Source organism: Schistocerca gregaria, chromosome 1 (assembly GCF_023897955.1).
Source record: "Schistocerca gregaria isolate iqSchGreg1 chromosome 1, iqSchGreg1.2, whole genome shotgun sequence".
In the NCBI taxonomy this organism is placed as follows: domain Eukaryota; kingdom Metazoa; phylum Arthropoda; class Insecta; order Orthoptera; family Acrididae; genus Schistocerca; species Schistocerca gregaria.
The window spans coordinates 258,017,769-258,044,874 of NC_064920.1; the positions used below are offsets into that span (position 1 = coordinate 258,017,769).

Sequence of the window (27,106 nt, forward strand, 5' to 3'; positions counted from 1 at the left end):
AGTCCAGGGAAAAGATCAGAAATCAGTAATTTTTGTCTACAATATGATGGCTACCTTCTAAAAGGAGATTCTTCACTACTCATAAAAAATAGAAACCAGTGTTACAACTAACTCACAGGAAAAAAGTCATGTTTCAGCCTGTGAAAAAAGTTGCAAATGTGTTTAGTTACATGTATTGCTTACATTATCATGAAAAGATGTTCTTTCAAGATTAAAAAAAAAAATTGTATTATTTTAGACATTGTGGAAATTACCAGGATAAATTTCCATGGAAATGATGACATTAATTGTGGGAACACAACAGATATTTGTTACAAAATGTCAGCTGACAACACAATTTGTGAGTGATTCAGGGCATGTGAACTCACGTAGTGCAAACCGTGATACTTTGTGACAACTCGCGTTACGAGGAAGAAGAGTATGGCATTACTTACAAAAAAAATTACATTTATGACACATTGAATTGTAAGTGACAAACTGTACAAGGAACTGCAGTATTGCAGAGTAATGGGACAAAATGCAAACAGGAAGAATTAAAGTAATTTTAGTGTGTAGATGTGACTTTACCAACAATTCAATGATTCCTTTACCTAAAGCAGTGTTGAATTGCGTGAAAACAACTTTGTAGCACATTGAAACTAAACAAAATACACAGTAGTGGGGGAAAAATAGTGTGGTACTGTAGCAACACACATAAGAATAGATTTAAAAAAAAAAGAATGTTATTAAGGTTTCTCATATACCTACATTTTTTCCCTATATTGCTTATTAAAGCTCGCAGTTGTTGCTTTCTCTCAGTTGTATTAAAATTGGTTCCATCACTGCATTCTGAATGCACTGAGTGAATAGCTTCTTTTCCACTTCTTCTGAATGTTGTTCCGTGTTGACAAGCTGGAAGGTTATATTGCTTCCCACAGCCTAACTGTGTAAACTGCTCTGGTTTCCATTCTCCCTACTCACCAAAGTTTCTAGTGTACATGAAGGGGGGGAAAAATTTAGGAAATGAAGAAGCATGACATTCTCAGCTACTTTCAAGCCCAGAAGAAATTTGACAGACTTCAACCTGTAAATCTCTCCTCTACCTATGCCTCAGTTATGTCTTCCCATCCTCATCCTTCCCCCATACCCCCACACTGCCCCCCTTCCATTTCCTCACCCTTGGTGGCTCCTGTTACTTCCCCTCCAGGAACCCCCCCCCCCTCCCCTCCTCCTCAGCCAGGGTAAAGTCCTCTTCTCCGGCTCACACTAGGGATGGGGCTCCATCTCAGAACACCCCTTCCCAGCATTCTCAGAATGGGAAACTTGCACCCTTGGACTGGAGGATAGACCTGCGCTCTGAGGGCCCCAAAGCCACACTCTGTCCAATCCTTACATTAGTGCCACCTATTCCCTTACTGATAATGCCTCCCAACTGACCATTTACTCAAATTCGAAACTGCAATCCAACTGGCTTTTACTAGCTGTCGGCACCTTGTTACGGTCTTGTTTGACCTACATAAGACATACAATATGGTTTGGTGCCATCACATTTTTTTTTTTACCCTCTTTGACTGGGGTTTTTGTGGCCCCCTTCAGATTTTTATTCGTGATTTTTTTTTTTTTATCCCACTGGCTCTTCAGAGTTCCAGTTTGCACTTCACTCAGCACTCCTCAGATTCAGGAGAATGGCATCCCTCAGGATTCTGTATTAAAGTGTTACACTCTTCCTCCTTGTAATCTCTGTTGGCCCTCAGGTTACCCCAGCATTGTATGTTGACTATTTTTGCATCTGGTGCAGCTCCCATTCAGTAACATCTGCTGAGTGCTGGCTCTAAGGGGTCATCCGATGGACATCTGTGTGGGGTGTCTCCCATGGCTTCCAATTTTCTCCCTCCAAAATTCGGGTTATGCATATTTGTCGCCAGTTCATAGTACGCCCCCTTACACACATGTGGCTGCCCCATATTTACTGCCTGAAGACTACATGGATCTGGAAGCTTAATGCTCTCTGCCTCCTGCCTCCTGACCCACACATCTTGGGTTGCAGACCATGCTACTCTTTTCCATCTTTACAGTGCTCTGTTGTTGTCCAGACTAGATTATGGAAGTCAAGTTTATGGCTCCTTCCATTCTGAAAATACTTGATCTTGTTCACTATTAAGGGGTGTGTCTGGCTATTGGTGCCTTTCACACTAGTCCCGTTGACAGTCTCCTCACAGACAAATATGATGAAACCAACTCCTGGTTTCTTACACAATTGCCATTCACAGATTCCCTGACCATCTTGTGTACCCTGTTCTCTTTGCAAGTGAACGATGTCTCCCCCCTGATCACTGCCCATGGGTGGGATTGCTGGTTGGAATGCATGTAACTTCCCTGTTGGGATCTTCATCTCTGTCTCCATTCACTGAAACGTGCCCCGTGTATTTTCTCTCACCCCCCCCCCTCTCCCGGATGATGCCTAGACCACAGAATAGGACCAATCTACTCCAGAGTCGTAAGGTATCTGTTGCCCCTATGGTCTTACGGTGTCTTGTACATTCCATCCTTCCAGAGTTCCAGGGTCCTACCATTTTCTACACTGATGGTTCTAAGACAATAAATAAAGCGGGATACACTTTCATGTCTCCTACTGGCTTAGAAAACCATTTGTTGCCAGAATCATGTAGTGTGTTCACAGCAGAGCTGCTAGCTGTTACCGGGGCCCCCATTTTGTTACTAAGGCCTCTCTCCACAGTGTTTTAATATGTACAGAGTCATTGAGCAGAGTGCTGCTCTCATCGTCCTTTGATCTCTGCTATACATTACCTTCTCTCCTTCCTTCCTTTGGCCGTGCTGCCTGTTCAGTTCACTCTCTGTGAGTCCCAAGTCATGTGGGTATCCCAGAGAATGAAAGGGGTGACTGTTTGGCTAGGTAAGCTGATACTCATGCTCCATTCCCTTTCATGACTCCAGCTGTGGATATGCAGATCTATGTCAAATCTCTCTTTGCCCCAAAGTAGAATGACATCTGGTGCGCTCCTGCTCTCTGTAATAAACTCACTACAATCGAGGAGACTGCTGTGCTTTGGTGCTCTTCCTTCTCCTCCTCTTGGAAGGAGTCCACTGCTTTATGCCGTTCATTTATTGGTCATACCAGGCTCACCCACTGTGTTCTGTGCAACGAACCACCGCCACAGTATGGTTGTGGAGCCAGACTGATGATATCCCACATATTGATAGAATGTCCTCTTCATGCTAAGTACAGTATTCCTTAACTTTATATTAGCAGACAGTTCACAGATGGTTGAACTGGTCCTCAGTTTCCTCTGTGAAAGTGGTTATTTCCAGATATAAGGTTTTGCTTTACTCTTGGAGCAGAGGCATGGTGGTTGAGGTTGGGACCCCTCTCACATTTTCTCAGTCTGGGAATCTGTGACCATTCCCCCATGGGATTCACTCTTTTTTTTCCAGTTTTTAGATTTGGTGTACAATTTTATGCCTTTTACTGTGTATGTGTGTGTTTTAACTTATTTTATAGTTTACTCCCCTTACTGGATCCATCCACTTTTGGCTGATCCGCTTTCTTCTGTGAGTAACTTAGGAATCATACGACTGATGATCTTGCTGTTTGGCCCCATTAACCCTCTCAATTAATCAATCAGTCAATCAATCTCAAAATTTGTCAGGGGAAAAATGCTGAAATGTGTCTGAAAATCACGGAAATATCAGGGAATTTTACTTGGGAAATTGTGGCAACCCTGATCACAGAGTGATTTTTAAGATATGTGGAAGCACAGAACGAATGTAAATGAGAGTAATTATGGTGGTACCTGCTTGTTTTACTGCTTCCCTGCCTCTATTAAAAGAACTGTACTGTGACAATTGTCAGCTATTTTGGAAGGTAAAATTACTGGTATGTACTATTTATCTCCTTATTTGTATCAACTGCATTTGTTCACATATAAGGGGCGACCAATAAATAAAGTGACACTTTTTTCTTCACCAATTTTAGTTCAAAATGTTGTAATCTTTTGGTGACATCCTTAAACATTTTTGTGTCATTTTATATACACTGCCTGAAGCACCCAGAAGGGGAGAAGGGAACACAATGAAACTTCTGTGATTGAAACGGTATGTGATGTTATTCCAGTGATTAGAAAATTGAGTTATATTTACAATAAATATGATGTTGCACCCCTCTGATGTGAATGATTGTAATAATTTGGTTAGGATGCCATAAAGCTGTTGTATCCTTTCCTGCGACAAGCTTGCCCACAACTGTTTTGACTAGTCCTTGATATCCTCGATTCTGGCACTGAGATGGAGTTGATATCCAAGCAAGTACCCAAACATTTCCATTGCAGACAGATCAGTGTATCTTGCTGGCCATGGGAATAGCTCAACATCAAGATTACAGTTCATAGATATACAAGCCATGTGTGGATGAGCATTGTCCTGTTGAATGGACACCACAGTACTGTTGCAGGAAGAGAGAACACGAGAGGACATAGGGTGTCTGAGAGATACTGTTGTACCATCTTAGTTCCCTCATTCACAACCAACTGTGGCCTGAAGTTATACTTGATGACTCATCTTCACTCTATGGCACCAGGTGTAATACTGATGTGCACCCCCCCCCCCCAAAAAAAAAAAAAAAAAAAAAAAAAAGCACTGAAAGAGTGAGACATCTCCTCAGGTTGCCTACGACTGCCAACGACCATCATCCGGTATAATGCTGAACTGCAATTCATCCAGAAAACAGTGTGATGCATGCTTCCTAGTCATAGGTTCATCCCAAACACAACCATTTGTGTTGTGGTGTTAATGGTGGTCTACACATGGGTTAGTAGTGACCTACTGTAGCAGCTGCTGGTTATGACACCTGTTTTCCTTGTAGCATCTGCTGATTGTGTCATCTTTTCCCTTACTGTTATTGTACTTTATTCTAAGAATTTTGTAAAACAGAGTATTCCATGCTGTCAGTACTGTTATATTGAATAAATTTTAATTCTTTGAAATGTAACTATGCTTCATAACATTATAGGTATTCAACACAAGAAGATGTATGCATGAAGAGAGTGTGGCATTTACCTCAGTACTTGGAATCATTGGGAAAGCTACTCCTGCAAAAAGAAATCGTACATTACTCACAGCAGCTATCACTGGAACACATTACAGTATTACTTATTCAGATTTTTCCACATGCCTATGAGAGCACTACATTTAGCATAATTAAAGCTATGCAGAGCTTTTTCTGCAACTTATCTTTGTCTAAATTGGTGCTGCTGGAAGACTTTATAAATGTAGTAGGTTTGTATAAAGAACATATTTACTCTTACTACTACTGATGGCATTATCTGTTGAATTGAAATGGCATTTTGGACAAAGTGTGTCATATGTGACATACAACTTGTTGGTTGGAAACATTTTATGTTGTAAATTTTCATGATTGTTCTGACTTGACCAGGGAATGCCAAAACAAGTGTGTTGTAATTCTAGTGCAATTTTGTCATGGTGTTCTGAAATTTTTTGTTCATTTACATTAAGTTACTTTAACAAGAAACCAATTTCTAAAAGTTTCCATTAGGCAGATCTTCCAAAGATGGTTAAGAACTACAAAAATGAATTGAATTGGAATTTAAAAAGTAGAAGTTTGAACATGCAGCACACCTGACACAATACTTCTTAAAACTTGTGAGAGACTGTCTTCAAAGTAGAAAATACGCATTACTTACTGGATTAAGATTTAATGGTAGTGGATTATATACCTATGTCCGATCTTTGTGTTTGTCAAAAACGGAATAGTTGGTGATAAGTTAAGTATGCAAAATTTCAACTTGTCATTCAACTGTAATTCCACTTTCACTTAAATAATCAAAACTGCAACAAAGTTAATGAGAAATGTGGTTAATGGAAGAACTCTGGAAGATGTGTTAACACTGTAAGAATTTTGCCTGAAAGTTTGTGTGATATAGTTTCTTATTTTATTATTTTGACCTTTTCCTCATTACAGAGGCTTACCTCCAACATAATGATTTACTTGGAAATTACCTTACCAAGAATAAACGTTCTTAAACTATATTTTCAAAATATTCCTCCTGGTGTTTCAATCTTGTGTGTTCTCTTCCTGTGCGCCCATTCTCCTCATTGTGTGCTGTACATTTTGGAGCCAGGTGGTCATAGGTCATCCTCTTCTTCTTCTCCCCTCTGGTTCCCACTCCAGTATCAATTTTGGTATTCTGGCTTTCTCCATTCATCATACATGCCCGTACCACTGTAATTTCTCCCTATCCATAACGTCATATATTCTTTCTTTTATTTCCATTCTCCTTATTATTTCAGTGTTCCTTATCTTTTCTTTCCTGGAGATTCTTGCTGGTCTTCTCCATAAGTCCATCTCTAGAGCTTGTAATTTTTAAATGTGTTTCAGGTTAGGTTAATTGTCCAGGTCTTCATTCCATACAGAACCACACTCTCTAATATGGATTTGTATATTAATTTTTTAGTTCTGCTCATTACATTCCTGCTCCATAAGACTGTGTTAAGCATCCCAATGACCTTCTGTCCACTTATAATTCTTTTATTGATTTCTGACTCTGATTTTCCCACGATTTCTAAAATGGATCCCAAATAACAGGAGATTTTAATTTCCCGGATATAGACTGGGAGACTCAAACGTTCATAACGGGTGGCAGGGACAAAGAATCCAGTGAAATATTTTTAAGTGCTTTATCTGAAAACTACCTTGAGCAGTTAAACACAGAACCAACTCGTGGCGATAACATATTAGACCTTCTGGTGACAAACAGACCCGAACTATTTGAATCAGTTAATGCAGAACAGGGAATCGGCGATCATAAAGCTGTTACTGCATCGATGATTTCAGCCGTAAATAGAAATATTAAATAAGGTAGGAAGATTTTTCTGTTTAGCAAAAGTGACAAAAAGCAGATTTCAGAGTACTTGACGGCTCAACACAAAAGTTTTGTCTCAAGTACAGATAGTGTTGAGGATCAGTGGACAAAGTTCAAAACCATCGTACAATATGCGTTAGTTGAGTATGTGCCAAGCAGGATCGTAAGAGATGGAAAAGAGCCACCGTGGTACAACAACCGAGCTAGAAAACTGCTGCAGAAGCAAAGGGAACTTAACAGCAAACATAAACATAGCCAAAGCCTTGCACACAAACAAAAATTACGCGAAGCGAAATGTAGTGTGAGGAGGGCTATGTGAGAGGCATTCAATGAATTCGAAAGTAAAGTTCTATGTACTGACTTTGCAGAAAATCCTAAGAAATTTTGGTCCTATGTCAAAGCGGTAGGTGGATCAAAACAAAATGTCCAGACACTCTGTGACCAAACTGGTACTGAAACAGAGGATGACAGACTAAAGGCTGAAATACTAAATGTCTTCTTCCAAAGCTGTTTCACAGAGGAAGACTGCACTGTGCTTCCTTCTCTAGATTGTCGCACAGTTGACAAAATGGTAGATATCGAAATAGACGACAGAGGGATAGAGAAACAATTAAAATTGCTCAAAAGAGGAAAGGCCGCTGGTCCTGATGGGATACCAGTTCGATTTTACACAGAGTACGCGAAGGAACTTGCCCCCCTTCTTGCAGCGGTGTACCGTAGGTCTCTAGAAGAGCGAAGCGTTCCAAAGGATTGGAAAAGGGCATAGGTCATCCTCATTTTCAAGAAGGGACGTCGAACAGATGTGCAGAACTATAGACCTATATCTCTAACGTCGATCAGTTGTAGAATTTTGGAACACGTATTATGTTAGAGTATAATGTCTTTTCTGGAGACTAGAAATCTACTCTGTAGGAATCAGCATGGGTTTCGAAAAAGACGGTCGTGTGAAACCCAGCTCGCGCTATTCGTACATGAGACTCAGAGGGCCTTAGACACGGGTTCCCAGGTAGATGCCGTGTTTCTTGACTTCCGCAAGGCGTTCGGTACAGTTCCCCACAGTCGTTTAATGAACAAAGTAAGAGCATATGAAGCATCAGACCAATTGTGTGACTGGATTGAAGAGTTCCTAGATAACAGAACGCAGCATTTCATTCTCAATGGAGAGAAGTCTTCTGAAGTAAGAGTGATTTCAGGTGTGCCGCAGGGGAGTGTCATAGGACCGTTGCTATTCACAATATACATAAATGACCTGGTGGATGACATCGGAAGTTCACTGAGACTTTTTGCAGATGATGCTGTGGTGTATCGAGAGGTTGTAACAATGGAAAATTGTACTGAAATGCAGGAGGATCTGCAGCGAATTGACGCATGGTGCACGGAATGGCAATTGAATCTCAATGTAGACAAGTGTAATGTGATGTGAATACATAGAAAGATAGGTCCCTTATCATTTAGCTACAAAATAGCAGGTCAGCAACTGGAAGCAGTTAATTCCATAAATTATCTGGGAGTACACATTAGGAGTGATTTAAAATGGAATGATCATATAAAGTTGATCGTCGGTAAAGCAGATGCCAGACTGAGATTCATTGGAAGAATCCTAAGGAAATGCAATCCGACAACAAAGGAAGTAGATTACAGTACGCTTGTTTGCCCACTGCTTGAATACTGCTCAGCAGTGTGGGATCTGCACCAGATAGGGTTGATAGAAGAGATAGAGAAGATCCAACGGAGAGCAGCGCGCTTCGTTACACGATCATTTAGTAATCACGAAAGTGTTACGGAGATGATAGATAAACTGCAGTGGAAGACTCTGCAGGAGAGACGCTCAGTAGCTCGGTATGGGCTTTTGCTAAAACTCCGAGAACATACCTTCATCGAAGAGTCAAGCAGTATATTGCTCCCTCCTATGTATATCTCGCGAAGAGACCATGAGGATAAAATCAGAGAGATTAGAGCCCACACAGAAGCATACCGACAATCCTTCTTTCCACGTACAATATGAGACTGGAATAGAAGGGAGAACCGATAGAGGTACTCAGGGTACCCTCCGCCACACACCGTCAGGTGGCTTGCGGAGTATGGTTGTAGATGTAGATGTAGATGTAGATGTAACAGACAGTGTTTATTTTTTGATTTTCTTTCCTTCAATGTATAGCTCATCTGAATCATTAGTCCAGTATTCTGTTTTTTGGTAATTAATCTTCAAATCCCAAGTTTGTATGCTGCTGCTAGTTGATTGCACATATAGTTAGCATCCTCCCCATCTTGTGCTACGACTACTTGATCATCAGCAAACAATAAATAATGTAGGTAAACTCTATCTCTTATTTCTAATCCCATACTATTACATTTACGAGACCATTTTCTAAGGCTAATATCTATATAGGTTTTAAATAATGATGGTGACATGGGACATCCCTGTTAAAGGCCTTTGCTTGTTCTAAATTTCTATGAAAGTTTATTACCAACTTTCACTTGGCAAATGTTATCTTTATAAATCTGTTGTATTATTTTATTCAAGGAAGGGTTTATGTTTGCCATATGTAGTGCTCTCCAAAATAATTTTCTTGGAACAATATCATACGCTTTTTCTAGATCTATGAAAATTAATCCTATATTTTTTGATTTTTCCCTACATTTCTCCAAAATCTGTTGTAATGTGAAAATATGGTCTACACATGATCTCCCAGCTGTAAATCCGCATTGTTCTTCTTGGGTTCTAAACTTTTTTTCCAGTTTGTTTTTAATTACTTTTGCAAAATTCTCATTAATGTGTTTCTAACACAAATTCCTCTATAGTTTGAACAAATTTTGCGATCCCCTTTCTTAAATATGGTATTAATGAAACCTAGCTTCATCTCGTTGGGTATTGAAGCTTCATGTATCATTTTGTTGAAGAGCTGTGTTATCAGTTTCACAGTTTTGTCACCACCATATTTCAGGCCTGATCCTGGTGATTTACCATTCTTTCTTGTTCTCAGTGCTTGAAGTACTTCACTTTATAAAATCTGGATCTCATCATCTTCATGTCCTTTCTCTTTCACTGTTCCTTATTCTAGGTATTCTTGTCTGACCTCATTTAATAATTTTTTGGATATACTCTTCCCATTCCATTTGTGTTATCAGTTGGAGATTGGTTTTGCTTTTTGTATCCTGTCAAAGCCCTTTTAACACTGACCATGCTTCTTTTGCTCTCCCAAATCCTAATTTGCTATTCAACTAGGCACATGTTCTTTCCCATGCTTCATTTTTTGCCATCCTTATTTTTTTCCATTATTTCATCCTTCTCTTTCTTGTATATATCTTTTTTCTTCTGATTTATCACTCAACCATGAATGAATGCATTTCGTTTTTCTGTAACGAGGACCTCTATTTTCTCTGACCACCGCTCTGCTGCACAGTTGTGGTTGCTCTCTTTTTTTACCCAACACCTCTGGTGCTATGATTTTCACATTAGTTTTTATATAGTCATATATTTCCTATGTACTTCCTTCATGTGATTCAACCAGTTTCCTTTCCATCCTGGCTGCAAAGAGTGTTCTGATACTTTGGTCTTGTAGGCTGTCAGTATTAAAAGATAAATTTTCATCTTTCTCAATCTGCTTCATTTTATTTATGTTACTTGTATCATTCCTTGCATTCTTTCATGGGCAAAAAGACTTCATTTTTACTAGATAGTGGTCTGGTCCACACTGGGCTCCTCTATAAGATCTGGCACCTATTGCCTTGAAACTACTTGTTTGCCTAGTGATAATATAATCTATTATAGAATAAAGTTCTTTAGTGTTCTGTTGGCAAGTATATTTATGAATGTCCTTATGTTTGAAAAAGTGTTGGCAATTTTTAGATCAAATTGTTCTTAAATTGCAATCAATTGTTCCCTTTGTCCTTATATTCGTCCTTTCCATGTTTTCCCACTATTCTACAGGATTCCCTAATTCCTACCCTTCCATTCATATCCCCTGTGATATAGTTAAGTAAGTAATAAGGCTGTAGCTAACAGCAACAGCAAACACACCTGTTTGGCACAATGTAATTTTTGCATAAATCAACTCAAAACTGGTAATTCAAACAATAAATCTATGGCTCTGGAAGCTTCAGATTCCAGGTTAGCTGATTTGTTGTCACTTCTGACCCCATTGTTCCTGGTCCTACAAGTCTAAGAGTTTGCTGTTGTAAGAGTCCATTCTTGATTTTATGATTATTTATTTGTTCTACTTTTAACAAGTAGAACTTTGTTTATATACAGCAAAAATGGACCTTTTATGAAGCAATGATAATTTAGAAATGAATGTTTTATAACTTTTCTGTATTTCAGATACAATTCAGTTGAAGTGAATTATATTTCAGTCATGTTGTTGTTGCACAAAATGCTAAACACAAGCGTGAGAACCATTCATCATTTATTTTGTGACTCTTAAGGCTTTCCCAACAGATATGTTCAATGTATGGCTTTTGGGTCTGCCACTGCTTCACGTTTTGTAAACGCCACAAGATTTTTACGAGGCAGTTACTATAAGGGAGTGGCTGCTGGTTACTGCTGGCATCTTGGCAACAGGATGTGGGATTTACAGGGCCAGTTCAATAATATTTTTCCACACAAGCGCCTTATCATTCCCCCCTCTTTTACCTGGCAGCTTCCACTGCTAATTGTGATATGCACTGTATAGAAATCTTATACTCAGGCACTGCTGGCACCCCTCTCAGGTTTGTGTCCCAAGTGGCTGCTACTAATGGTGAAATGTCCCATATAAAAATCATAAAATTTGGATGCCTCTGGTGCCCCTTTCAGCTTTGCACCCCAAGCAGCAGCTTGTGTTGCTTGGGATTCAACATATTATAGTTTCAATTTTATTTGCAGTAAAGTTAATCTTCCACATTATTGATAACAAGCTCAGAAACAGAGACATCTTTTAAAGTATTGAATTTGTGAATTTGAAAGAAATGTAATTAAAATCCAGTGGCTAGGCACTTGCTTCTCTCTCTCTCAGCTTGTATGCTAGGACTTCCCAGAAATATGACAAGTGATATGTGGCTCCCACATATTTTAGATGTAATTTTGTCTCTGTTGTTTTTGATTACAGTGTTCTTCACGGCCCCTCCCCTCCCCTCCCCTCCCCTCCCCTCCCCTCCCCTCCCCTCCCCTCCCCTCCCTGCCCTCCCTCCTTCACCTCCCCTCCCCTCCCCTCCCCTCCCCTTCCTGCCCTCCCTCCCTCCCCTCCCCTCCCTCGCCACCGTCCCTCCCTCGCCGCCCTCCCTCCCTCCCTCGCCGCCCTCCCTCCCTCCCTCGCCGCCCTCCCTCCCTCCCTCGCCGCCCTCCCTCCCTCCCTCGCCGCCCTCCCTCCCTCGCCGCCCTCCCTCCCTCGCCGCCCTCCCTCCCTCCCCGCCCTCCCTCCCTCCCTCCCTCGCCGCCCTCCCTCCCTCCCTCCCTCGCCGACCTCCCTCCCTCCCTCGCCGACCTCCCTCCCTCCCTCGCCGACCTCCCTCCCTCCCTCCCTCCCTCCCTCGCCGCCCTCCCTCCCTCCCTCCCTCGCCGCCCTCCCTCCCTCCCTCCCTCGCCGCCCTCCCTCCCTCCCTCCCTCGCCGCCCTCCCTCCCTCCCTCCCTCCCTCCCTCCCTCCCTCCCTCCCTCGCCGCCCTCCCTCCCTCCCTCCCTCGCCGCCCTCCCTCCCTCCCTCGCCGCCCTCCCTCCCTCCCTCGCCGCCCTCCCTCCCTCCCTCGCCGCCCTCCCTCGCCGCCCTCCCTCGCCGCCCTCCCTCGCCGCCCTCCCTCGCCGCCCTCCCTCGCCGCCCTCCCTCGCCGCCCTCCCTCCCTCGCCGCCCTCCCTCGCCGCCCTCCCTCCCTCGCCGCCCTCCCTCGCCGCCCTCCCTCGCCTCCCTCCCTCGCCGCCCTCCCTCGCCTCCCTCCCTCGCCTCCCTCCCTCGCCGCCCTCCCTCGCCGCCCTCCCTCGCCTCCCTCCCTCGCCGCCCTCCCTCGCCGCCCTCCCTCGCCGCCCTCCCTCCCTCCCTCCCTCCCTCGCCGCCCTCCCTCCCTCCCTCCCTCCCTCGCCGCCCTCCCTCCCTCCCTCCCTCCCTCCCTCGCCGCCCTCCCTCCCTCCCTCCCTCCCTCCCTCGCCGCCCTCCCTCCCTCCCTCCCTCGCCGCCCTCCCTCCCTCCCTCCCTCCCTCGCCGCCCTCCCTCCCTCCCTCCCTCCCTCCCTCGCCGCCCTCCCTCCCTCCCTCCCTCGCCGCCCTCCCTCCCTCCCTCCCTCCCTCCCTCGCCGCCCTCCCTCCCTCCCTCCGTCCCTCCCTCGCCGCCCTCCCTCCCTCCCTCCCTCGCCGCCCTCCCTCCCTCCCTCCCTCCCTCCCTCGCCGCCCTCCCTCCCTCCCTCCCTCCCTCCCTCGCCGCCCTCCCTCCCTCCCTCCCTCGCCGCCCTCCCTCCCTCCCTCCCTCGCCGCCCTCCCTCCCTCCCTCCCTCCTCGACGCCCCCCCTCTCGGCCCCCCGCCACACAGCCCCCTCGCTGCTCCCTCCTCCCCTCCCCTCCCCTCCCCTCCCCACCCCTCCCCTCCCCTCCTCTCCCCCTCCCTCTCCCTCCTCTCCCCCTCCCTCTCCCTCCTCTCCCCCTCCCTCTCCATCTCTCTGCCTCTCTCTCTCCATCTCTCTGCCTCTCTCTCTCCATTTAAAGCATCTCAATTTTTATTGCAGTGTATCAAGGACTAATCCACACTTGTTCCCATTGCTTGCTGATTGATATGGAGTTGCAGAAAGAAAGACAAAATGATGGTCAAAAAATTATCACATATAAAAACTATATGTCTTTATGGAAATCGTTATTTCTGGCACATAACTACAGAATTAAAGGTAGGTCTAACAAGCGTTTGTAATATTCTGCAGATATTTAGGATTATGTCCAGTTTTGGTCCAGAAACACTAATAATTATTGTATAATAATATGCTAACATGTCTTCTCTCCTTTGATGGTATATGTTGAAGTTCTTTTCCAATGTGTTATTTTCTTTACTTTGTGTTTTAATTGTACGTACATTAATCACACACAGAATTTTTGTGCTCTGAATGAGTTTGCTTGGCACATTTATTTAATTATGATAAGTAATTGGTGAATAGTTATGATGCTGGAATCTCTTGTTCGTTGCTTTTTTCCCCTTTCTTAAACAATGTTTGCTTTTTGCACAATTTATAGCAATTAGGGAGGTACTAGAGACTAAAACTAAGTAGTTTTAATCTGAAACAAACCAGATTGGTACAAAAGAGTTGAGAAAATCTGTTATTGTGGTCTTCAGCTAAAGAGTGGTTTGATGCAGCTCTGCATTCCAGTCATTCCTGCACAAGCCTCTTCGTATCTGAATAACTACTGCAGCTACATCCATCCATATTCAAGCCTTGGTCTCCCTCCGCCACACACTTCCCTCCAGTACCATATTGACAACTCCTTGATGATGTCTCAGAATGTGTCTCATCAGTTTGCCCTTCCTTTCAGTCATGTTTTTCCATAAATTTCTTTTCTCGCCAATTCATTCAGTATCTCATCATTAGCTACATGATCTACTCATCTTAATCTTCAGCATTCATCTATAGCCCCACATTTCACAGGCTTCTGATACCTTCTTGTCTGTGCTGCGTACCATCCATGTTTGATTTCCATATAAGTCTGCACTCCAGACAAGTACCATCAGAAAAGACTTCCTAACATTTAAATTTATACTGTGTGATCAAAAAGTCAGTATAAATTTGAAAACTGAATAAATCATGGAATAATGTAGATAGAGAGGTACAAATTGACGCACATGCTTGGAATGACATGGGGTTTTATTAGAACCAAAAACATACAAAAGTTCAAAAAATGTTAGACAGATGGCACTTCATCTATTCAGAATAGCAATAATTAGCATAACAAAGTAAGACAAAGCAAAGATGATGATCTTTACAGGAAGTGCTCAATATGTCCACCATCATTCCTCAACAGTAGCTGTAGTCGAGGAATAATGTTGTGAACAGCAGTGTAAAGCATGTCCAGAGTTATGATAAGGCATTGACGTCGGATGTTGTCTTTCAGCATCCCTAGAGATGTTGGTCGATCACGATACGCTTGTGACTTCAGGTAACCCCCAATGCTAATAATCGCAAGGACTGAAGTATGGGAACCTGGGAGGCCAAACGGCGCGCGCAAGAGATCTTTCACGTGTCTAGCAATATGGGGTGGAGCGCCATCCTGCATAAACATCATACGTTCCAGCAGGTGTTTATCACCCAGGCTGGGGATGATGCGATTCTGTAACATAGCGGCGTACCTCTCACCTGTTACAGTAGCAGTTACAAAACCAGAATCATGCATTTCCTCAAAGAAAAAGGCCCAGTGATGGTAAATGTGGTAAATCTAACCCATACCGCGACTTTCTCCACGTGCAGTGCAGTTTCCATGACAGTTCTAAGATTTTCAGTAGCCTATATTCTGAAGTTGTGAGCATTGGCAGACCCTCGGAGCATGAAATGACCTTCGTCGGTCCACAGCATGTTCCTCAACCAATTGTCATCTCCTGCCATTTGAAACAACCACACTGAAAATGCCCTCCGTTTCACTAATTTGCCAGGTAACAGTTCATGATGCTGGTGGATTTTGTATGGGTAGTATCGGAGGGTACACCTCAGTGCCAACCAAACAGTAGTGTATGGAATGCCGGTGCAACGCGCGACTGCACAAGCGCTGACTTCCCCGTGCATAGACAAACCCGCTACAGTCACCATTTCTTCCTGAACTGTCCCAGCAGCATTACGCCTTGTGCTTGGTCGGCCACTGTGGGGTCTATCGTCTAAACAACCCATCGCTTCGAAATCATTCTCCTCACAGCTGCATTTGTCAGTGGACTTTTACCCTTTAAAATCCCCTTCCTATCGCAATAGGATCGTAACACTGAACTAGCACATTCCTCATTCTGATAATACAGCTTCACTAAAAGCACCTTTTCAGGTAACGTCAACATGCTGCGACTGCTGGCGCATCTGATTCTCTCTCTCATTACAGCTCCTTTTATACACTATTGTCATGTGCAGTCACTGACGTTTTGCTGCCCAGCACCATCTGTTGGACATTTTGTGAACTCCCCTCCCTCAATAAAACCCCATGTCATTCCAAGCATGTCTCTCAAGTTTTACCTTTCCATCTACATCATTCTGTGGTTTATTAAGTTTTCAAATTTATACTGACTTTTGGATCACCAGATATTTAATGTTAATGAATTCTTGTTAGGAATACATTCCTTGCTACAGTCAGTCTCCTTTTTTTATCCGCTCTATTTCGGGCTTCAGCAGTTGTTTTGCTGCCCATATAGCAAAACACGTGTACTACTTTTAGGGTGCCATTTCATAAGCTAATTCCCTCAGCATCATCTGATTTAATCCACCTAAATTGTGTTAGCCTGAACTTAATTTCTTTTCCAAATTTCACCTTCATATCCTTTACTGGCTGCCCAGTGTACAGATTGAATAACGTGGGGGATAGAGTAAAATTCTGTCTCACTTCCTTTTCAACCACTGCTTCCCTTTCATGTCGTTCAAATCTTGTAACTGCAGTCTAGTTTGTGTACAAGCTCTATATGACTTTTTGATCCCTGTGTGTTATCCCCGCCACCTTCAGGATTTCGAAGAGTTTATTCCAGTCAACATAATCAAAGGCTTTCTCCAAATCTACAAATGCTACAGACTTTTGTTTGTCTTTCTTTGGTGTATCTTCTAAGGTAAGACATGGGTTCAGTAGCAGTATTTTCTCATGTGCTCCTACAGAATCCAAACTGATCTACCCAAGGTCAACTTCTACCATCTTTTCCATTCTTCTGTAAATAATTTCTCAGTTTTTTGTGACCATGCCTTATTAAACTGATGGTTCAATAATATTTACACCTGTCAGCACTTGGTTGCTTTGAAACGGGTATTATTATGTTTTTCCTGCAGTTTGAGGGTATTTGACCCTTTTCGTACATCTAGCACACCAAGTGGAATAGTTTTGTCATTGCTGGCTCTCTGAAGGGTCTAGTGATTCTGAGCAAATGCCCCTGCCCCATGCCTCTCCAACACAGCAGATTGCTGCTCACATTAGATGCTGCCCCAGAGCTCAGGAGCAGTGGTCATGTGTGTGCAAATTGTGCTTGTATGAATGTGTGTGCAGATTTTCTGCTTCAGAACAACAACTCTGTCCTAAAGCTTGAATATTTCAACATTTTTTTTTCCACTGTGCCCGTTTGTGATGAAACACCACATCTATGTGGTGAGTAGCAATCTGTCCTTTCCACATTGTTGTTTTTTCGATTCTGGCCTTTCCATATACTATTTAGTCTCCAATAAGAATTTTTAAAAGAAACCAAGCTTCTGATTTCACAGTGTGCAAATTGTGTCTATTGTTAGAGTTGTAAAATTACAATCAACATACATAAGTTTTATCACACACTTGACAGAAGGCTATTGAAGCATAAACAGAACTTTTTGTCGCACATATGCTCTTCTATCATCACTGCTTCATACTCTTTGAATATGAAAAATTGTCATGAAATTACTTTGAGATATAGCCATTTTTTTTAAAAAATAAATGCATGTAATTATTTTGCCTATTCATGTTAAGAGAGGCAACTCCTTTACATCTAAGCAACACTAGAATACAAAGTTAAGTTTATGACTATAAATAATGGTGGAAAAAAATTTAGGACCTTCAGCTGCCACAAAGACTGTTGTTCAGAAGATGCACAACCAGTTTGTAATTTTGTTACTGCGTTGTCTGAGAAAGCTGAACCTGAATACTAGGAAAAAGATATTACAGGATTCTGTAAGTATTTTTTGTTCTTCCTTTTGATAGTGTTAATTTACAGACATTGACATAAAAATTTAAATTTTCATAGAATTTTTCTTGGTATATTACAGGACAGTTTCTTTATTGAAGGTGACATGGAAGCAGTAAATCCAAAGGATTTCAATGTCTTCATTAATTTAACAGATTTTTGTCAAGAATTTTTTCCACACATTGATTCAAATTTATTTAAGAATCACTGTGAAGAATTCATTACTCACTTAATTGTGGAATCTACACGAGCTCCCAATGTTAGTGGCTTTTATAAACTACTCGCAGCTGCGTTGAAGATATGCGATAAACTACAATTTTTTGGAGTAAGTAAGAAACATTACTGTTCTGTCCCTAATAACCTCGATGACAGAAGTCTTAAACCTGTACCTTGCCTTCTTTGATTCTGTTGGACTCTAATTGTAATCGTGAAGGCACAGTCAATGGACACTAGCTATCTTCATATTTCTGAAAGAGTATCATGTTCCTGTAGCTTGGTGTAGACTGTTCTTGGGATACTATTCCTTTATGATGATGCAGAGAGGCAGAATGGAAATAAAGATAGATACTAAGAGGCGTGTGTGTGTGTGTGTGTGTGAGAGAGAGAGAGAGAGAGAGAGAGAGAGAGAGAGAGAGAGAGAGAGAGAGAGAGTGAGTGAGTGAGTGAGTGTGAGTGTTACTTTTAGTTTGATGATTGTGGCAGTGGAGATTGTGAAAGCAGTTAAAATTGTGAGTTGGCCTAAAAGATGACACACTTGTTAACAAGTAAGTGAAAGCTACAGCTAATAATCATGGAACAGAATTGCTGTTGCAGTGATCAAAATAGTAGAAAAGAAGCTTAGTCTCATTTTCAAAATTTTATGTTTTAAGTTGTGAATCTTCTCTAAGTTGTTGTACTGTTCACTTTAATCACTGTGATCATCACCACCACCATCACCATCACGATCATCAGTTACACATGCAATGACTTCCTGTCATTGCTCCAACAAGCAAGTATAAAAGCCCATAGCTAAAACTTTGATGGCTTTAAAAGATAGAAAAACATATAAAAAGGATTGTCCTTGAGAATACAGAATATTTTGAGGAAGAGAGGGTAACAGTGACGGATAAATGTGAAATTGTTCTTTGTTTGATGTTGTGCATGAGATTTTATGGTAAGAGACCTTATATAATAGCATTTCTTGGTATGTGGTTTTTTGGCAAGTATTGACAGACATATTTGTTTCATTTTAATTGAATCGTGGCAGTAGCTTCAAAATTGCGTAAAACATGTCTCTATATTATTGTTATTATTATTATTATTATTATTATTATATCAATGAAAATAATCAGATCTTGAAAATATAAGTAATTGAATAAAAAATCTACTCACCAAGCAGTGGCTAAAGAAAACACCCATAAAAAGTGTTAAAATTTGCTAGCTTTCGAAGCCAGTGGCTCCTCCTCCTGGCAGAAGGGTAGAAGAGGAAGGAAGAAGGGTGAAGGAAAAGGACTGATGAGATTTAGGAAAAAGGGTCAAGTTTGGGAAAATTGGCCAGAATCGCGGGTTGGGTGAATTTACCATATGATACGAGGAGGGGAGTTGGCTTGACTTCCTTGATATCCCAACAACCTGAGAGAGCTTGACAAGCTACAACCTGAGAGAGCTTGACAGGGCAGACATACAAAGGTGCTGACAACTGAAGGGGAAAGTTTCAGTAGTAATTGGGTATATTATAACTAAAAGTATTAATTATTGCAAATAGGGATGGAATAATTTTTTAGAAGGTGCCACCCTTCTATACCTGGGCCACTGACATGTCACTCCATGGTCACCCCCAAGTGCTGTAAAGTTGGCAGTGTAACTGACAAACAAGTGAGGAATCCAATGTGCTCGGTCTTCTGAACCAATTGTAGCGCTTCGACAAAAGCCGGTTCTGGCGTCGACGCTACCATGTCGCCAGGTTCCATGTAAACATTGTATGTTAGTGCGCAACTGCCTGCTTTTGTGTTGTGTTATCACCTGGACTACAGTTTCTGTTTATTAAATAATGTCATCAAAATGACTTCTTTCACCAAGTGACAATCCATTGCACCTTGCAGTGCCATTAAATATTCAGGCTTTGGAATTGCAACAGAGGACATATGAGTTTTATGAGCAATAAAAAGAATTTGTTTCTGTACATTGGCATGTGTTGATTCCTGATGATAAAGTTGTAGAGCGTGCTTCAAAAACTGTAGGACTTGGCCAAAGTACAGTTATATGGAAAGGGATGCTACTTCATTACTTGCAAAATACTGAAGTTAATGGTGTGGAAGAAAGACCTGTGGAAAAAAAATGTATTTTTAATTATTCCTGGAAAGAAAAGAAAGCAGCATTTTCCAGTTAAAGAAGTTGATTCTTTCCAAATACATGAAATTCGTCGGCACATTTACACATATTATACCAGAAAAGAATACCCCATAATAGCGAAGTTTGTAATTTCTTTGAAAGAATGTGGACTTTTCACAGGGGGAGGAAATGTCACTTAAATGGTATTAAAAATATGGGGCTTCCATTTCAAAAAGTTAGATGGACATAAACTGTTGTCCAATAAAGCTCACTTTGTTGCAACTCGTCGCATTTTCTGATACACAAACAGTTTTGTGTGTGAAGGACATTGTTTTTTGATTGAGAAAAATCTGTGATTATCTTGAGGATATGGAGTACCCATGGATTCTGCAGTGGTTTAAAAATTTGTTGCTCCAGTTTAGTGTTCCGACACCTTACTGTTCTGTAATTTTAGACAAAACTCCTACCACTAGAGTCTGTAAAGAAACTAAAACAAAATAAACCTGTGACACCTAAATGTTGTAGATGAAATTGCAAGGTAACAGGATCACAAGGTAATTAGGCTTCCACCTTATCACTGCCATTTTAATCCAATTGAACTGGTTTGAAGTGATATCAAGGTATACTTCAGAAATAACAAGAAGACTTTTACAAGACTGTGGATAGACTGCTACCTGAAGGTCTTGCTACTGTAGACGCCACCTCAAGGAAGGAAGAAAGTAGACCATGTTGCTAAACTCATACAGGGAGTTTCAAAAATGACCGGTATATTTGAAACGGCAATACAAACTAAAGGAGCAGCGATAGAAATACACCGTTTGTTGCAATATGCTTGGAACAACAGTACATTTTCAGGCAGACAAACTTTCGAAATTACAGTAGTTACAATTGTCAACAACAGATGGCGCTGCGGTCTGGGAAACTCTATAGTACGATATTTTCCACATATCCACCATGCGTAGCAATAATATGGCGTAGTCTCTGAAAGAAATTACCCGAAACCTGTGACAACGTGTCTGGCGGAATGGCTTCACATGCAGATGAGATGTACTGCTTCAGCTGTTCAATTGTTTCTGGATTCTGGCAGTACACCTGGTCTTTCAAGTGTCCCCACAGAAAGAAGTCACAGGGGTTCATGTCTGGCGAATAGGGAGGCCAATCCACGCCGCCTCCTGTATGTTTCGGATAGCCCAAAGCAATCACACGATCATCGAAATATTCATTCAGGAAATTAAAGATGTCAGCTGTGCGATGTGGCCGGGCACCATCTTGCATAAACCACGAGGTGTTCGCAGTGTCATCTAAGGCAGTTTGTACCGCCACAAATTCACAAAGAATGTCCAGATAGCGTGATGCAGTAATCGTTTCGGATCTGAAAAATGGGCCAATGATTCCTGTGGAAGAAATGGCGGCCCAGACCAGTACTTTTTGAGGATGCAGGGACGATGGAACTGCAACATGGGGCTTTTCGGTTCCCAATATGCGCCATTTCTGTTTATTGACGAAGCCGTCCAGGTAAAAATAAGCTTCGTCAGTAAACCAAATGCTGCCCACATGCATATTGCCGTCATCAATCCTGTGCACTATATCGTTAGCGAATGTCTCTCGTGCAGCAATGGTAGCGGCGCTGAGGGGTTGCCGCGTTTGAATTTTGTATGGATAGAGGTGTAAACTCTGGCGCATGAGACGATACGTAGACGTTGGCGTCATTTGGACCGCAGCTGCAACATGGCGAACGGAAACCCGAGGCCGCTGTTGGATCACCTACTACACTAGCTGCGCGTTGCCCTCTGTGGTTGCCGTACGCGGTCGCCCTACCTTTCCAGCATGTTCATCCGTCACGTTCCCAGTCCGTTGAAATTTTTCAAACAGATCCTTTATTGTATCACTTTTCGGTCCTTTGGTTACATTAAACCTCTGTTGAAAACATTGTCTTGTTGCAACAACACTGTGTTCTAGGCGGTGGAATTCCAACACCAGAAAAATCCTCTGTTCTAAGTAATAAACCATGTTGTCCACAGCACACTTGCACGTTGTGAACAGCACACGCTTACAGCAGAAAGACGACGTACAGCATGGCGCACCCACAGACTGCGTTGTCTTCTATATCTTTCACATCACTTGCAGTGCCATCTGTTGTTGAAAATTGTAACTACTGTAATTTCGAAAGTTTGTCTGCCTGAAAATGTACTGTTGCCCCAAGCATATTGCAACAAACGGTGTATTTCTATCACTGCTCGTTTAGTTTTTATTGCCGTTTCAAATATACCGGTCATTTTTGAAACACCCTGTAAGAGAAGCACGAGTATAGATGGAACTATAAATGAGAATGAACAATTAATGATTTCACGTGATGAAGATTATGATGATAACAGTATGGCGCCGGTTCCAATGATAGTGAAAGAGAACAGGATGGAATTGGGCCACTTGACATTGAAAATTGGTGAGTGTAAATGTATACAGAATTAGTCCTTTCTGTCTGCAACCGAGTAGGCTATGCATGTTTTGCTTTATTTCATTCTTTGAGTGTGGATAGCATTTTCTTTGGTATCCTTATGTTTACATTGTTATGCGACATTTTATTTGCAGCTGTTACAGTAACAATTTGGAACGACATTTCATCTTAATTGTCATTAACTTCGGATGTTTTTTATTTCCCAGTTGCATATACTATCAAATGCTTTGCCTCCATTGTTGTTCTCTCCATTGTTAGAAAAATGTACTTTGTTGTACTTTTGTATAAACATTGATTGTAGCTTACATTTACAAACATACTTTGGAGATGTGGACATATAAAGTGGCAGCTATTGAAACCTCGCAATCGAAGTATAGCCAGCTACACGTGATCTGTCAAGTGATATCTTTCACCGGCCCGTGTACACTGGGTGGTTACAATTATATTTTCCCTATTTAACACGTTATAATATGGAAACTAATTACCATACAAGGACCAAACTAAGCAGCATTCATATCAAGGAGATGGGGAAGAGAGATAATCCAGAATCAATTCAGTTGAAGCACTTATAATTTGCTGCTACAGTACATCATACCAGTACCATTACTGCCTAATGACTGGGAGTTGTGCACAGCCTTGTCTGCCGTAGCAACAGCGATTTTATGAACTACCTGTGGTGCAACCAGTCGTTGGCCTCTTTCTGGAGTGACGTCCAGTTCTCCAGTTGATTCAAACTCCTTCCTCATGCTCTGCACAGCAAGTGGAGAAAGAGGACCCTTCCGTTATCCTTTCGTCCTACAGTATTCTCTAAGTGCAGCTGCAGCATTACTGCTGTTTTGACAGTGGATCATTGCCCATAACACCCTGCTCCTTTTGTCCAAGTTCATGTTGACATGTCAACACGTGGTCAGGTGTGACAGACTATGAATCACGATGACTGATCATGGCACCTAGTGGCCATAGTTGAAAATGGATGGTGGTGCTGTCACACATGTAAATCATGCACCCCATATTTTAGACCCTAATGTTACTAAGTTTGGAACTTATACGGTAATTAGTTTCTGTGTTAAATAGGGAAAGTTTAATTGTGACTAGAAACTATAAGAAGCACTCACTAGAAGTTTAAAATCTGCCAAATCAGAATTAATGATCCTTCTTATAGAAACTCAACACAAACAAGTAGAATGGCAGTGCAAGTGTCAAAAGTTAAGTGAATGATCAATAACTCTTCATGTCAGTAAAGGTGTTGTTTCATGCTCTGACATAATGAACATTGCATTGCAATCATAATGGGTGTGATGGAGTTCTGGAAGCGATAAGATTCATAAAGAAGTTAATATTGAGCTCAAGGATACTACTACTGGTACAGTGATTCACTTAGTTTTCCATGGAGCATCTCCACAGGTCTGCTTTAATTACTCCAACAGTCACGCAGCATGGAGCCACTCTATTCTATATTCTTGGATGGGAAGAAGGTTCAGGAAATAAGTTGCCAAACAACTTATTATAATGATGCAAAGGAGATAATCATTGTATTAAAGATGCCCACCCTAATTCTTTTGTGCCAGTTGTAAGAGAACCCTTTGATGCCGACACAGGCACATACAATAACACAAGCAAAATACATGTTACTGACAATGTACAAAAACAAGAAGCATTACTTCAATTCCAGTAGACACCAGATTAGTTACAGTAAGCACTGGCGGCACCTAAGAACCACCAGTGACAACTCATCTAAAACTAGCAAAAAAAAAAAAAAAAACCTAGACAGCCAGCTAGCTGCAAAGACATTCAGCAATACCAATGTTGCAACTGAAGATAATACAATGAATAATTACACAGAAATAAAAGAAAATGCTTGGTCTGAAACCTGTTTTCACTAATGCTGTCAGATGAGTTGGAAGAGAACCCATCAACAGAAGCAATAGAAAATGAAATCTGCGAAGAAATCAGCCTCTACAAACCTTCAGTACACTTCCAGTCTTGGCAAGAAGATAAGGAGGCTTCACATATTTCAGGACAACGTAAGTGATTTAAAAATTTATATGAAAGAATGAAGATACTCGGTATAGGGAACATCACGTTGCTTGTGCCTTCAATAGAGTATTTAAAAGACCTTCACACAACTGTCTTAATAAATTATAACTTTAACATAATTGAGTACAAAAGTGGAGAGGGGACTAGTGGGTAGCACACTGGACTTTCATTCAGGATGACAGTGGCTCAAATTCTTGCCCGGCCATCCAGATTTAGGTCCCACTGATTTCCCTAAATCACTTAGGACAACTGCCAGAATTGTTTCTTTGAAACAGCAAAGCCAGTTGCCTTCCTCATCCCTCAGTTCAAGCTTTTGCCCTGGCTTTGACATCGTTGTTGACATGGTGTTAAACTTGACTCTTCCTTCCTTCCCTCCTGCTAATTAACCTGTTTATCCTATACAACTACATTTTGGAGGTAAAAGACTTCCGTTTCTCTTGAAAGTATGTAACACTAAATTCTTCACAAAACCATGGTAAGATCATGCATCTCATAGTAATCATTGAAGTAATGCCTTCACTAACTGCGTTGGAAAGACCGTGGAGTAGGTGATAAACGGCATCTTGTCCGGTTTTCATCTCCATTTGGCTGGACAATACCTGCATAAACTCTTCTGACTTCTACGAATTTAAGGCCCATCATATATAAAAACTTGAATTGATATTAATTTAGTAATTTTTTCATTTTACTTGAGATGTAAAACCCTCGAAGACTCAAGAGTCTGTCCTTCATTTATATAGATGTCCTATGTGTCTCTTCATTTTGTGGTTAATAGTGTATCTGTGCATAACTGATAAGTAAATGTATTCACATGATATGGATAAAATCCCAAAATTTTCCTCAGCTCTTACAATGAACCCGCTTCCTTTTCCAATTATAATTCTAAAGGAGTATTTGTAAGTTGAAAAATGCACTCATACTGTGTGAATTTGCTTCCTAGAAAATTTTTCCTTGGGTAGAAAATGAGTGTACACTTAAATAATATCTAAGAAGCAGTGGGTGGTACAGATTGATGACATGTTGCAGAAGGCATTTAACTGTATAGGAATTCTTTTCCTATAATTTTTATTACACATGTATCTTTTCTTTCTAAATACCGCTGCTGCTGTGTTGGGTTATAACTGTGAATTTACACTGTGATTGGCAAATATAAAAGAACTAGTTTTGCATATCAAAGGTAACAGAAACTTGGTAGTATAATTAACTAAAAAGTATTATAGAATAATTACTTAATTAAAAAAACCAATTAAGTAATAATTAATCATAGAAAAGTATCCAATTTAGTTTCTATAGTATTGTTTGTATGTAATATTAACTCAACTAATAACATTTATTGTGCTGTATTACCACTTGCCCTCCTCTAGGAATCCTTAGTTGTGTACAAGACCAGAGAAGCGTGTTACTGGAATGTGGTTAATTTTTTGTGGGATTCAGTGAAACGACTTCAACAATATACAGGAGATCTCCTTATTGCAAGTCTACAGCTTGTTCTGTCATGTCCTGCAATCATAATTCATCCAATTATAAAGGAAACAGGAGAAATATTTCTGGTAAGTGTTTTCCACAATGCATGGAAACTGTATTAATATGTTAATGATTTTTCTTGAATCCCTAGTAAAACCGAGAAACACCTATCCACAAGTTGTTTTTGTGTACTTTGATATATTAAGTAACAGGTACATTCAGATCCTATGATACAGTACAAAATGACTACTGATCTTTCCCAAATAGCATATGTTCAAGTCTCTTATTGGTGTAACCTATCCCATTGGGGCGTGATTCCCCCTTACCAATGGCCTCTTCCAAATTGAGATAAAAAGAAAGTTTGATCACCTGAAGCAGAACATATGTTTAACATCAGTGTCTGGAATGAAATTTTCACTCTGTAGCAGAGCGTGCGCTTTTATGAAACTTCCTGACAAAATTAAAACTATGTGCCAGACCAAGACTCAAACTCGGGACCTTTGCCTTTCATGGGCAAGTGCTCTACCAATGAGCTACCCAAGCACGACTCATGACTCATGACCCATGACCCATTCTCACAGCCTTACTTCCGTCAGTACCTTATCTCCTACCTTCCAAACTTCACAGAAGCTCTCCTGGGAAACTTTCAGAACTATCACACCTGCAAGAAAGGATATTGCAGAGACATGGCTAACCCAGAGCCTGGGGGATGCTTCTAGAATGAAATTTTCACTCAGCAGCAGAGTGCAGACAATTGCTCGGAGTGTCATTGGACCCCCAGACGGCCCACAGCTCGTTAGCTTTCTCCTTCCTGTCCATATTCATTTCCCTTTCTTGGTGTTCTTATTTATGTTCATCTGACTATTCTCCTGATTTTGTTTAGTGTGAGCCAGATGGAGAAGAATTCCCTCCCTAGTAACTTTGGTGTACATTGATTTCCCACCTTCTCTTCCTCTCCCTTTAAGCCTCCCTCCCTCCCTCCCTCCCTCCCCGCCATAGCCCTTTTGCTTCCTCGCTAAGTCACTAGCTCGGTAGCCAGTGCATGTGGTGAGGCAGTTTTGTACCCATCTGTCTGAACCTCCTAACATGTCAGGCATCACACTGCTGGTACCTGCGCTATGAATGCCTGGCACTGGTTGC

General features: G+C 41.5%; 1 protein-coding gene across 1 annotated transcript in view; it reads left to right on the top strand.

The window, feature by feature from the left end:
- LOC126341345 (DNA-dependent protein kinase catalytic subunit-like) overlaps window positions 1–27,106 on the top strand; it is a 526,946-nt gene that overhangs the window by 86,239 nt on the left and 413,601 nt on the right. The window contains exons 8-12 of the mRNA XM_050001770.1: window positions 5,006–5,271; window positions 13,562–13,717; window positions 17,569–17,687; window positions 17,783–18,025; window positions 25,867–26,052. Of these exons, the coding sequence (XP_049857727.1) occupies window positions 5,006–5,271; window positions 13,562–13,717; window positions 17,569–17,687; window positions 17,783–18,025; window positions 25,867–26,052 (970 nt within the window). The remainder of the gene's footprint in view (window positions 1–5,005; window positions 5,272–13,561; window positions 13,718–17,568; window positions 17,688–17,782; window positions 18,026–25,866; window positions 26,053–27,106) is intronic.